At 45.8% G+C, this 14,101-nt stretch overlaps 1 protein-coding gene across 12 annotated transcripts in view; it reads left to right on the forward strand.

Moving 5' to 3' along the window:
• Window positions 1-13,870, forward strand: part of SMARCD3 (SWI/SNF related BAF chromatin remodeling complex subunit D3) — a 268,276-nt gene extending 254,406 nt beyond the window's left edge. For all 12 annotated transcript variants that reach the window (XM_048842073.2, XM_048842074.2, XM_075126139.1 and 9 more), the window contains 2 exons: window positions 5,814-5,915; window positions 6,056-13,870. In XM_048842073.2, coding sequence (XP_048698030.1) covers window positions 5,814-5,915; window positions 6,056-6,109 — 156 coding nt within the window. In that variant the 3' untranslated portion in view covers window positions 6,110-13,870. The remainder of the gene's footprint in view (window positions 1-5,813; window positions 5,916-6,055) is intronic.
• The last annotated feature ends 231 nt before the right edge of the window (window positions 13,871-14,101 follow it).

Raw genomic sequence — 14,101 nt, forward strand, 5'->3', positions numbered from 1 at the left:
GAACTGTAAGCCAGTCCCGCCCCCTTTGACCACAGCTGGCACAGGAAATAAAGTCCCTGTTGTTCTGAATCCATTCATTCATCTCCTCCTGTGTGTTCCGATCACGCTATCTGTATGCTTTCCTGGCCTCTGCCACCGAATGCCTCCATGCATTCAGCTGTGTCCTATCAGTGCGGGAGGACTGCACGAACTCTGAAAACATATCATCGCAAGTGTGTTTTTTTCACCTTCTGATCTGCTCAGGGTTGGAGTTGATACGGGGAGCATAGAAACATTTTCAGCTGAAGTGGGGGAGAAAAGGGAAAGTAGAATTTAAGAAAATCATAGAATCATAGAATCATAGAATATAAGGGTTGGAAGGGACCCCAGAAGGTCATCTAGTCCAACCCCCTGCTCGAAGCAGGACCAAATCCCAGTTAAATCATCCCAGCCAGGGCTTTGTCAAGCCTGACCTTAAAAACCTCTAAGGAAGGAGATTCTACCACCTCCCTAGGTAACGCATTCCAGTGTTTCACCACCCTCTTAGTGAAAAATTTTTTCCTAATATCCAATCTAAACCTCCCCCACTGCAACTTGAGACCATTACTCCTCGTTCTGTCATCTGCTACCATTGAGAACAGTCTAGAGCCATCCTCTTTGGAACCCCCTTTCAGGTAGTTGAAAACAGCTATCAAATCCCCCCTCATTCTTCTCTTCTGCAGGCTAAACAATCCCAGCTCCCTCAGCCTCTCCTCATAACTCATATGTTCCAGACCCCTAATCATTTTTGTTGCCCTTCGCTGGACTCTCTCCAATTTATCCACATCCTTCTTGAAGTGTGGGGCCCAAAACTGGACACAGTACTCCAGATGAGGCCTCACCAATGTCGAATAGAGGGGAACGATCACGTCCCTCGATCTGCTCGCTATGCCCCTACTTATACATCCCAAAATGCCATTGGCCTTCTTGGCAACAAGGGCACACTGCTGACTCATATCCAGCTTCTCGTCCACTGTCACCCCTAGGTCCTTTTCCGCAGAACTGCTGCCTAGACATTCGGTCCCTAGTCTGTAGCTGTGCATTGGGTTCTTCCGTCCTAAGTGCAGGACCCTGCACTTATCCTTATTGAACCTCATCAGATTTCTTTTGGCCCAATCCTCCAATTTGTCTAGGTCCTTCTGTATCCTATCCCTCCCCTCCAGCGTATCTACCACTCCTCCCAGTTTAGTATCATCCGCAAATTTGCTGAGAGTGCAATCCACACCATCCTCCAGATCATTTATGAAGATATTGAACAAAACCGGCCCCAGGACCGACCCTTGGGGCACACCACTTGATACCGGCTGCCAACTAGACATGGAGCCATTGATCACTACCCGTTGAGCCCGACAATCTAGCCAGCTTTCTACCCACCTTGTAGTGCATTCATCCAGCCCATACTTCCTTAACTTGCTGACAAGAATACTGTGGGAGACCGTGTCAAAAGCTTTGCTAAAGTCAAGAAACAATACATCCATTGCTTTCCCTTCATCCACAGAACCAGTAATCTCATCATAGAAGGCGATTAGATTAGTCAGGCATGACCTTCCCTTGGTGAATCCATGCTGGCTGTTCCTGATCACTTTCCTCTCATGCAAGTGCTTCAGGATTGATTCTTTGAGGACCTGCTCCATGATTTTTCCAGGGACTGAGGTGAGGCTGACTGGATTTGCATTTCTGAGAACAAAAGGGAGACTCTTTCACAGTGAATCAAGCAATTCACAGCAGACAACACATGTGTTTTAGGTACAAGGTCACATTTTGCTTTTTATATTGAGCACCTGCCAGTATGGTGACACATCACACATGGCTGGGCAACAGAATTCTGTTTCCAGGCAGCCATGGTAAGCCAAAGGGTACGTGGGGTTGGCTTCTTCCGCTTTCATAACCTGTGGGAATGGTTTCAAACTGCAGCGCACCCTCCGTTCCCATAGCAACCAATGCCGGTTGGATTTGCCATTTAAAAGGAGGGGCTGCAGTTTTGAGGTGGATGTGTAGCACACCCCTCCCCCCTGCATGGCTGTTCTCCGGGATGATCCCTTTTAGCCAAGTGCAAACAGCCCAGCATGACCGGGGTCTAATGTGCCAGGGATCACCAAGGAGGGGATTACTGTTCCCTTACAAAAAGTCCCCTGTTTCAACCAGGTGACCGTGAATGATATCACTCTCCTGAGGCTGACACAGAAAGATAAAGACCGAATGTTGCATGAACACGACCAAAACCCAGGACCATTCGTTGCCATGCTTTGTGCTGCAATGATTCCAGACTACTTGCTATTGGCTTGGAATGGTAAAGTGTCCTACCTATTTCGGAGGACGAAATAAGGCAGCCCTCCCCAGAAACCTTCTGCAAAGACTTGCAGAGTACCTCCAGGAGAGCTTCATGGAGATGTCCCTAGAGGATTCCTGCTACATCCCCAGACATATTAACAGATTTTTCCTATAGCTGTACTGGCTGCAAATGCATCCCAATTGTTCAGGGCAAATCAAACATTAAACACAATTGCTTTTAACACCTATAGTTTAGTTACAAATATGTACTCACCAGAGGTGCCTTCTCCGCCTTCAGGGTCTGGGAACAATATGCCCTGGGAGGTATTGGCTCCAGGATGATGAAACGATCCTGGGTGCTGGGGAGAACAGATTCTCCACTTACCTGCTACGCATTCTCCTCCTCCTCCTCTTCCTCATCCACAAAAACCTCCTCCGTGTTGTGTGAGGCTGCCACCTTGCAGGTGTCCACAGACAGTCATGGGGTAGTGGTAGGGTCTAGGTCTCCCCCTAGAATGGCATGCAGCTGATCATAGAAGCGGCATGTCTAGGGCTCTGACCCTGAGCTACTGTTTGCCTCCTTTGTCTTTTGCTAGGCTTGCCTGAGCTCCTTAATTTTCACGCGGCACTGCTGTGTGTCCCTGGTGTAGCCTCTGTCCACCATACCCTGTGTAATTTTGGTATATATATCAGCATTTCTTCTGGTGGATTGGAGTTCTGCCTGCAGAGATTCTTTTCCCCATACAGCAATCGGCTCCAGTGTCTCTCGTTCACTCCATGCTGGAGCTCGTTTGCAATTCTGGGACTGCATGGTCACCTGTTCTGCTGAGCTTGCCACGCTGACCAAACAGGAAATGTTTCAGAGTAACAGCCATGTTAGTCTGTATCCGCAAAAAGAAAAGGAATACTTGTGGCACCTTAGAGACTCAAATAAATGCTCAAATAAATTTGTTAGTCTCTAAGGTGCCACAAGTACTCCTTTTCTTCAAACAGGAAATGAAATTCAAAAGTTCCCGGTGCTTTTCCTGTGTACCTGGCTAGTGTATCAGAGTTGAAAGTGCTGTCCAGAGCGGTCACATTGGAGCACTCTGGGATAGCTCCCGGAGGCCAATACCATCAAATTGCACAGTGCTGCGTCTACATTACCCCAAATTCGACCCAGGAAGGTTGATTTTAGCACTAGAATCATAGAATCATAGAATATCAGGGTTGGAAGGGACCCCAGAAGGTCATCTAGTCCAACCCCCTGCTCAAAGCAGGACCAATTCCCAGTTAAATCATCCCAGCCAGGGCTTTGTCAAGCCTGACCTTAAAAACCTCTAAGGAAGGAGATTCTACCACCTCCCTAGGTAACGCATTCCAGTGTTTCACCACCCTCTTAGTGAAAAAGTTTTTCCTAATATCCAATCTAAACCTCCCCCACTGCAACTTGAGACCATTACTCCTCGTTCTGTCATCTGCTACCATTGAGAACAGTCTAGAGCCATCCTCTTTGGAACCCCCTTTCAGGTAGTTGAAAGCAGCTATCAAATCCCCCCTCATTCTTCTCTTCTGCAGGCTAAACAATCCCAGCTCCCTCAGCCTCTCCTCATAACTCATGTGTTCCAGTCCCCTAATCATTTTTGTTGCCCTTCGCTGGACTCTCTCCAATTTATCCACATCCTTCTTGAAGTGTGGGGCCCAAAACTGGACACAGTACTCCAGATGAGGCCTCACCAATGTCGAATAGAGGGGGACGATGACGTCCCTCAATCTGCTCGCTATGCCCCTACTTATACATCCCAAAATGCCATTGGCCTTCTTGGCAACAAGGGCACACTGCTGACTCATATCCAGCTTCTCGTCCACTGTCACCCCTAGGTCCTTTTCCGCAGAACTGCTGCCTAGCCATTCGGTCCCTAGTCTGTAGCTGTGCATTGGGTTCTTCCGTCCTAAGTGCAGGACCCTGCACTTATCCTTATTGAACCTCATCAGATTTCTTTTGGCCCAATCCTCCAATTTGTCTAGGTCTTTCTGTATCCTATCCCTCCCCTCCAGCGTATCTACCACTCCTCCCAGTTTAGTATCATCCGCAAATTTGCTGAGAGTGCAATCCACACCATCCTCCAGATCATTTATGAAGATATTGAACAAAACCGGCCCCAGGACCGACCCTTGGGGTACTCCACTTGATACCGGCTGCCAACTAGATATGGAGCCATTGATCACTACCCGTTGAGCCCGACAATCTAGCCAGCTTTCTACCCACCTTGTAGTGCATTCATCCAGCCCATACTTCCTTAACTACTCCCCTCGTTGGGGAGGAGTACAGCAATCCATTTTAAGAGCCCTTTAGGTTGGCGGAACGGGGTTGGTTGTGTAGGCGCATTCCTTATAAAATCAACCTAACATGGCTAAATTAGACCTAACCTCATAGTGTAGACCAGGCCATAGTTAAAACACCCTAATCCCCAGAGTAGAGAGTGCTAGGTTGATGGAAGAATTCTTTCATTGACCTAGCTAACACCTCTCAGGGAGGTGGATTACATACAGTGATGGAAGACCAACTCTCATCACTGTAGTAAGTGTCTACACTGAAACACTACAGTGGTGCAGCTGTGACACTAGTTTTTTAAGTCTGGACATAGCCTTATCCTTTGCTTCTCTGTGTTAACTTAAAGAACTTCCTGATGCTGTGTTCCAGGATGCAACTAGGAGTATCCCAGTTGACTAATAAACCCTAGTCTGTTTTTGAGAAGGCTGCATGGAGCTGCAGCAGATACTTGCTGAAGTGCATTGATCTCTGAAGAGGGTAAAAGTCTCTTAAAAGGAATGTGCTTTAGCCAGACTAGCTGGGCAAAGCTTAAGGTGAGAAGTGGGAATGCTGGAGCCTGGCAGCACAGTCTAGGAGACATTGAGACCATGCAGCTTATCCTTATGGAAAAGTGTAAACCCTTGGGGGTTTTGCACACTGATGGGGTCCTCCCAGGTGACTATTTACAAGCCAGGGCATAGCATGGATTCTGTGCATTAGTGACAATATGCAATGCACTAAATGTCCCCTGCCTTGTTCTGTAACAACAGTTATATTTGCTCAGCTTTTCAAAGCAGTGCAGGGGATTTGGTCATTGCTTTTAATGACTTAAAGTCCCCTGCACTGCTTTGAAAATCTCAACCATTTTAAGATTTTTCTTTCCCCGTTAATTGTTCAAATCTTTTTATATTTTCTTGCAGATATTGAAAAAGTACCTCAAGTTTTTGGCCAATTTTGAGCCTTCAGTTTTCTCCCCTTTCCTAGTTTATTAATTGACTGACTTTCTCCATAGCAGTTCTTTCCCTGTTGGGAAATGGAGTGGGCTCAGGAGAGATATGGATTTTGGATAAAGACAGCACTTTAGTAAGCATTTTTGGTTAAGATCCTGACAATTTAATGCTGGTGAGGAAGCCACGTAGACATTGCTGGGACACTTTGACTCCAGGTATGTTGGAGGGTTACATGCAGATTATAAGAAATGTGCTAAGGAATTGTTGCATCTTTGTCACAGGTGATGACTGATGTGGTTGGGAACCCTGAGGAGGAGCGTAGAGCTGAATTTTATCATGAGCCCTGGTCCCAGGAGGCTGTTAGCAGATATTTCTACTGCAAGGTAAGGAGGAAATGTAACTTAGCCTGCTTGTGGCATGCATGCTGGCTAACTGGGCATGGGCAGAGTGAATCCTCCTGCCTGCTGATTGATAATGTGTAAATCTGCAGAATTGTACAGACTTATAATTTTTATTCTTTCAGATCCAACAGCGCCGGCAGGAACTGGAACAGTCTCTGGGAGTGCGTAACACATAAACTTTATTTACAGTCTCCCATTGGCATCATGAACCTAGAGCCAGTGGACGTCTAAGTGTTACTTAGCTCACTGTTACACATGGACTTGCTTAATGACTGGACAAGAATGTGCCATCAGCAACACCAGTCACAACACCAGCTTTAGCGTGACCCCTGAAAATCCTGCTAATGTGAGTGTCTCAAACCATTCCAGGCCGGAGAGGGCGCAAGATTTCTATTCCCCATAGAGGTGTCCATATTAATAAGGATTAAATGTTCATCCATCTACTTGCATCATTGAGTTTTAGTAGAAAGTTCAGACACTACACAACAAACTTATTGGACTATACCATATATTCATGGGTGGGGGGGGATGCTAGATGTTACAGGAGACTGTGGATGTGGAGAAACAAAGGCAGTTCTCATTCTTTGTGGTTTCAGCTGTGATCTGAGAGTCTCCTATGACAACTTTCTGCACTGATAATTCCCTGAAAATGGACAAAATGTTCTACCAGCTGTGGAATCATTCAGTTACCCAAACACAGCTTCCATTCCAACTGGAACTGACCAAGGGGCTGCCCTCCCCCATGGTAGAGAAAGATTTCTGTCCATTAAGTGACAAAACATCTAAAAGGAAGAGGTACAGTCAGGCCATTCATTCTGCAAGACCTTGTCCCCTTGAGTGAAAGATGGAGTGAAGTCCGTTTCACCACACAAGCCAAGAACTCATCATGATGCTCAAATCTGCGATGCCGAGATGAATATAACTGCCTCTATGATAAGAAAACTGCCAGTGGTATCATTGGAGCCAGTAGTGGTGAGGTTGGAGCCAAAAGGAAGCATTCTGGGAAAGTGGAAATGACCTAGTGGTGCTTTGTGTTTATTACTGCTTTAGCTACAGTTAGTATTACTGGAAGGCTACAATGTAAGGTATCTGATTTCATTACCTTTGTGCTGTGCTGGCTGTAACATAAAGAACAGTGCTCAAGAGATGTTTCCTCCTGATCACTGAAGTGCTGCAGAGTCCAAGATGTGCAACTTCATAGCATGTAAGAAAATTGCAGTGACTTCTCTTCTCTGACTCCATGGATGAACCCTATGTTTCAACCACAGATGTAGAACCTATACCAGAAAAAACTTTCAGCCCCTTTATTTAATCTGTAACTGTACTTCAGGATGCTGCTGGGTTACAAGCACTATCTGCCACAGTCAAGTTCCAGCAGTAGAGATTGAGAACTCCTAGAAAAAACAACTTCCTTCGAGAAGTATAGGAGATCCAGGCTATGAAAATTACAACCTATTAAACAGCCAAGAGGCAGGGAGTAGTGGCACATGCCCACTCCTTGAACCCTGAATCTATGTTGCACCCAGGTCAGTCTGTAATAATAACCCAACATGATTCCCAGCCCAAAAAGCAGTTGCCAAAGTTGAATGAATGACATATTGATGATTGATAAATCAAACTCCTCTTCTGGGATACTCCTACTTGCATCCTTTTCTTCACTCTCATGCAAGGAAAAATAAGTTCAGGTTTGTAGTGCACTGTTCTTCTCAACAATGTAGTTTGTTTTAATATTGCTATCTCCTCCTCTGTCATCTTTGCAGGTCTTCCCTGTTGGGGAATTGTCCTCTTCTGGTGTACTCCTGAGTTTCCTTTGTCCAATTCTGGAAGGGGACATCCATGCCTCTTCATTTAACCTCTCTGCTTTTGTATACCATAGTTTTCACTCTGACCATTGTGTTCAGAGACCTGTTTGAGCATTTGAATTTGGATTGTGATGATGTATCAGTCAGTACTATCTTATAAATTCATTTGGTGTGAGACAGATTCCTGCTTTGTCCTGGATAGTGAGGCCTTTTATTGTAAATGGGGGAGTACACTCCTCAATGCTTGGGCTAAACCGTTTCAATGTTAAAACCACTCCAGTCCTGCAGTCTTAAGCTAAGGCTAGAGTGGGAATGTGAGGTTCCTGGGATGTGAAAGATATTCAGCTCTCATTTACTCCATTAACCTGACCACAGGCAAAACATTCTGAGGGGAAACAGAGTGAGTTATCTGCAACTGTGCTTCCATATTTATTAGGCTGCTGTATCAGTTGTGTGCATGCTATCCAGTGTGTAGGCTCTTTTCAGCACATGTTAAACAGAGCAGCTACATTTAGAGGATGGGTTCAGTCTCCAGTAGTAAGAAATACATAAATAATACTTGTTTGTTTGTGTGAGGAAAGGAAGAGCAGAGGCTGGAGCATAGGTATGCAGCACATAGAATCATAGAATAATAGAGTTGGAAGGGACCTCTGGAGGCCATCTAGTCCAACCCCCTGCCCAGAGCAGGACCAATCCCAACTAAATCATACCAGCCAGGGCTTTGTCAAGCCTGACCTTAAAAACTTCTAAGGAAGGGGATTCCACCACCTCCCTAGGTAACGCATTCCAGTGTTTCACCACCCTCCTAGTGAAAAAGTTTTTCCTAATATCTAACCTAAACCTCCCCCACTGCAACTTGAGACCATTACTCCTTGTCCTGTCATCTGCTATCACTGAGAATAGTCTAGATCCATCCTCTTTGGATCCACCTTTCAGGTAGTTAAAAGCAGCTATCAGATCCCCCCTCATTCTTCTCTTCCGTAGACTAAACAATCCCAGTTCATAGAATCATAGAATCATAGAATATCAGGGTTGGAAGGGACCTCAGGAGGTCATCTAGTCCAACCCCCTGCTCAAAGCAGGACCAATCCCCAATTAAATCATCCCAGCCAGGGCTTTTGTCAAGCCTGACCTTAAAAACTTCTAAGGAAGGAGATTCTACCACCTCCCTAGGTAACGCATTCCAGTGTTTCACCACCCTCCTAGTGAAAAAGTTTTTCCTAATATCCAACCTAAACCTCCCCCACTGCAACTTGAGACCATTACTCCTTGTCCTGTCCTCTTCTACCACTGAGAATAGTCTAGAACCATCCTCTCTGGAACCACCTCTCAGGTAGTTGAAAGCAGCTGTCAAATCCCCCCTCATTCTTCTCTTCTGCAGACTAAACAATCCCAGTTCCCTCAGCCTCTCCTCATAAGTCATGTATTCCAGACCCCTAATCATTTTTGTTGCCCTTCGCTGGACTCTCTCCAATTTCTCCACATCCTTCTTGTAGTGTGGGGCCCAAAACTGGACACAGTACTCCAGATGAGGCCTCACCAATGTCGAATAGAGGGGGACGATGACGTCCCTCAATCTGCTCGCTATGCCCCTACTTATACATCCCAAAATGCCATTGGCCTTCTTGGCAACAAGGGCACACTGCTGACTCATATCCAGCTTCTCGTCCACTGTCACCCCTAGGTCCTTTTCCGCAGAACTGCTGCCTAGCCATTCGGTCCCTAGTCTGTAGCTGTGCATTGGGTTCTTCCGTCCTAAGTGCAGGACCCTGCACTTATCCTTATTGAACCTCATCAGATTTCTTTTGGCCCAATCCTCCAATTTGTCTAGGTCCCTCTGTATCCTATCCCTGCCCTCCAGCGTGTCTACCACTCCTCCCAGTTTAGTATCATCCGCAAATTTGCTGAGAGTGCAATCCACACCATCCTCCAGATCATTTATGAAGATATTAAACAAAACCGGCCCAGGACCGACCCCTGGGGTACTCCACTTGACACCGGTTGCCAACTAGACATGAAGCCATTGATCACTACCCGTAGAGCCCGACAATCTAGTCAACTTTCTACCCACCTTATAGTGCATTCATCCAGCCCATACTTCTTTAACTTGCTGACAAGAATACTGTGGGAGACCGTGTCAAAAGCTTTGCTAAAGTCAAGAAACAATACATCCACTGCTTTCCCTTCATCCACAGAACCAGTAATCTCATCATAGAAGATGATTAGATTAGTCAGGCATGACCTTCCCTTGGTGAATCCATGCTGACTTTTCCTGATCACTTTCCTCTCATATAAGTGCTTCAGGATTGATTCTTTGAGGACCTGCTCCATGATTTTTCTGGGGACTGAGGTGAGGTTGACTGGCCTGTAGTTCCCAGGATCCTCTTTCTTCCCTTTTTTAAAGATTGGCACTACTTTAGCCTTTTTCCAGCATCCGGGACTTCCCCCGTTCGCCATGAGTTTTCAAAGATGATGGCCAATGGCTCTGCAATCACAGCCGCCAATTCCTTTAGCACTCTCGGATGCAACTCGTCCGGCCCCATGGACTTGTGCACGTCCAGCTTTTCTAAATAGTCCCTAACCACTTCTTTCTCCACAGAGGGCTGGCCATCTATTCCCCATGTTGTGATGCCCAGCGCAGTAGTCTGGGAGCTGACCTTGTTCGTGAAGACAGAGGCAAAAAAAGCATTGAGTACATTAGCTTTTTCCACATCCTCTGTCACTAGGTTGCCTCCCTCATTCATTAAGGGGCCCACACTTTCCTTGGCTTTCTTCTTGTTGCCAACATACCTGAAGAAACCCTTCTTGTTACTCTTGACATCTCTCGCTAGCGCAGCTCCAGGTGCGATTTGGCCCTCCTGATTTCATTCCTACATGCCCGAGCAATATTTTTATACTCTTCCCTGGTCATATGTTCAACCTTCCACTTCTTGTAAGCTTCTTTTTTATGTTTAAGATCCACTAGGATTTCACCATTAAACCAAGCTGGTCGCCTGCCATATTTACTATTCTTTCGACACATCGGGATAGTTTGTCCCTGTAACCTCAACAGGGATTCCTTGAAATACAGCCAGCTCTCCTGGACACCTTTCCCCTTCATGTTAGTCCCCCAGTGGATCCTACCCATCCGTTCCCTGAGGGAGTCGAAGTCTGCTTTCCTGAAGTCCAGGGTCCGTATCCTGCTGCTTACCTTTCTTCCCTGTGTCAGGATCCTGAACTCAACCAACTCATGGTCACTGCCTCCCAGATTCCCATCCACTTTTGCTTCCCCCACTAATTCTTCCCAGTTTGTGAGCAGCAGGTCAAGAAAAGCTCCCCCCCTAGTTGGCTCCTCTAGCACTTGCACCAGGAAATTGTCCCCTACGCTTTCCAAAAACTTCCTGGATTGTCTATGCACCGCTGTATTGCTCTCCCAGCAGATATCAGGAAAATTAAAGTCACCCATGAGAACCAGGGCGTGCGATCTAGTAGCTTCTGCGAGCTGCCAGAAGAAAGCCTCGTCCACCTCATCCCCCTGGTCCGGTGGTCTATAGCAGACTCCCACCACTATATCACTCTTGTTGCTCACACTTCTAAACTTAATCCAGAGACACTCAGGTTTTTCTGCAGTTTCGTACCGGAGCTCTGAGCAGTCATACTGCTCCCTTACATACAGTGCTACTCCCCCACCTTTTCTGCCCTGCCTGTCCTTCCTGAACAGTTTATAACCATCCATGACAGTACTCCAGTCATGTGAGTTATCCCACCAAGTCTCTGTTATTCCAATCACGTCATAATTCTTTGACATCACCAGGACCTCCAGTTCTCCCTGCTTGTTTCCAAGGCTTTGTGCATTCGTATATAAGCACTTGAGATAACCTGCTGATCGCCCCTCATTCTCAGTATGAGGCAGGAGCCCTCCCCTCACAGACATTCCTGCCTGTGCTTCCTCCCGGTATCCCACTTTCCCACTTACCACAGGGCTTTGGTCTCCTTCCCCCGGTGAACCTAGTTCCCTCAGCCTCTCCTCGTAAGTCATGTGTTCCAGTCCCCTAATCATTTTTGTTGCCCTTCGCTGGACTCTCTCCAATTTTTCCATATCCTTCTTGTAGTGTGGGGCCCAAAACTGGACACAGTACTCCAGATGAGGCCTCACCAATGTCGAATAGAGGGGAACGATCACGTCCCTCGATCTGCTGGCAGAGAACATGTGCCAGAGAACTTTAGATTAGGTAAATTTTCCCCTTCAGGTGCCTGATGGTCATGTGTTGAGATTCCAGCTGTGCTGCCTCCTCTGATAAGAGAAGATGGAGTGGTAACAGCCCGTCTTCCTTATACAAGTCTGACACAGTCCAGGATTTAATTGGACATTTCTATTGCCCCATGTCTGTACTTTCACGTCAGGTTAATCAGAATCTCCATTAGTGTTGTTGCTTCCAACTTACATATTTCTACCACTGCAGTATGTTACTGCCGTAGACTAACTAGGGATAACACTGAATATATCCAGCTAGAGGTTGTATTCTCAGAATCTCCCCCAATGTAGTCCAGAATTATATTCTCCAATCATTATTCTTAGGAGTGGCTGACAGCTATCTCCCTTGGCTAAATTGAGTATGGGACTTTGATTTTTATCATTGTTTAGAAACAGTCCTGCACCTATTCTTTTACTGAGGAAGTAAAGAGAGAAACAGTCCCTTGTATTATGGCTGTACAGCCAGGAGGAGCCTGAGCCAGTACTGTAAGCAAGAAGGAAAATTGCATGTAGGGAGAAACAATACAGCAGGATTGGGTAGAAGCCGAACAGCATTGTAATCATGGCAGAATTTGAACGATAAACTAAATTGAATTAACTTAATTAATGGATAGAAGATGTTAGGAAGGCTCTGGGAAAAGCTCTCAGCAGATGATGAAAGAGGCAAATCCTGCCTGGTGCATGAAAAAGGGCCTACATGGACTAAAAGATCCCTTCTGGCTATTCTGTTTTGATGCTGTAGGACAACACAAATCTATGCAGGGTGCAACAAAGGAATCTAGCATCTGTCAGAGAAAGGGGGTAGATAACAGCATATAGGTCCATATCTATATATATATGGTGTAAACTAGAACCTATAGCAGATGACTGGAAAAGGTTTAGTGCAGAATCCATGGTGTTCCAATGCATGGGGACAAGGAAGGTGCATCTTGGAGTTGAACTGTGAAATTGGCAGGTTTGTAACACTCTTTTAGTTATCCCTACTTTGCACAGTGGATAAGGATTCAGAGGCAGTGGTTCCTAGAAAGTACAGAATGAAAAGACCTATTTGGCCATCTAGGCAGTTCCCGCAAATGAGTGGTGGAATTCAGCGGTGGGAAGACATGGAGCAGAGAGCACTTGAAGTGCCATTAAATCATAGCACAGACAAATCAATGCAATACCATTTGGATATAGCACAGTCTATGTAATTCAGTCTGCTCACTGTGTGTATGCAAGAATAAATATATATGTGGAATAACCAAGTGAGACAGCCAGTCTGATAACTGCTGGGTAGGCTGGAAAATGGGTATGCAGGGCACAGCCTAATAGTCTGTCATAAACCTTGTCTGAATTATGGACATTGTAGAAAAAATTTTCACCATTACTAACACTGGTTCAGATGAAACTCATAGTATTGGCCATTCTAGTGCAGAAAGCACTCCAGCTGCCAAAACTGATTGTCGCACCATGTTTAGAATCGTGCCTTGCAGCATTGGATGGCACAGTCCTGGTGCAGCTTGTGAGTCACCTACAACAGAATGCCCTTGTTAATACTTGTGCAGTCAAGACTAGTCAGGTTTCTTTCTGTTAAGAGCTCTTCCACATGCAGTGAAAGCAGTTGAGGGCAAAGCAGACTGTTTTCTTGAAGAGTGTTTCCTCCTTTCTTGTAACTGCTCTGTTGTTCAGTGAGCTGCATCTGGTCCATCAGATCTTACCTTGTATGACAAACAGCTTTGCCAATCTTATTCAGGAATGGAACTCCATAACTTGTGTGTGTGTTTGTGTGTGTATGGGGGGGGCACAGAGAGTGACAAGAGAAAGCGAGGTTTCCTCTACTGTGTAGCCACCATATCTTTGTTGTATGATGCAGAGTGATTCGTAGAAAAGCTTTTAACAATAAATAATTTGTTCCTTTGTAACCTTTGCATTTGCATTACATCTCTCAACAAAGCAAGCTCCATAAGCCCACTGTGAAACAATTGCACAGTTGTTTGCGAATTTTTTTAACACACTACAAGCAGAAGATTTCTGCAACCTCTTGCTCCTTCTAGCAACTCAGAGGACTTCAGTATCTTCCTGAAGATTGCAAGCACAGCTCTGAGGTTTTTGGGGAGTGGGGGAGAGCAGGGGGTTACAGGGAAACTGAAGGT

The sequence above is a fragment of the Caretta caretta genome, chromosome 2 (assembly GCF_965140235.1).
Source record: "Caretta caretta isolate rCarCar2 chromosome 2, rCarCar1.hap1, whole genome shotgun sequence".
Classification (NCBI taxonomy): Eukaryota; Metazoa; Chordata; order Testudines; family Cheloniidae; genus Caretta; species Caretta caretta.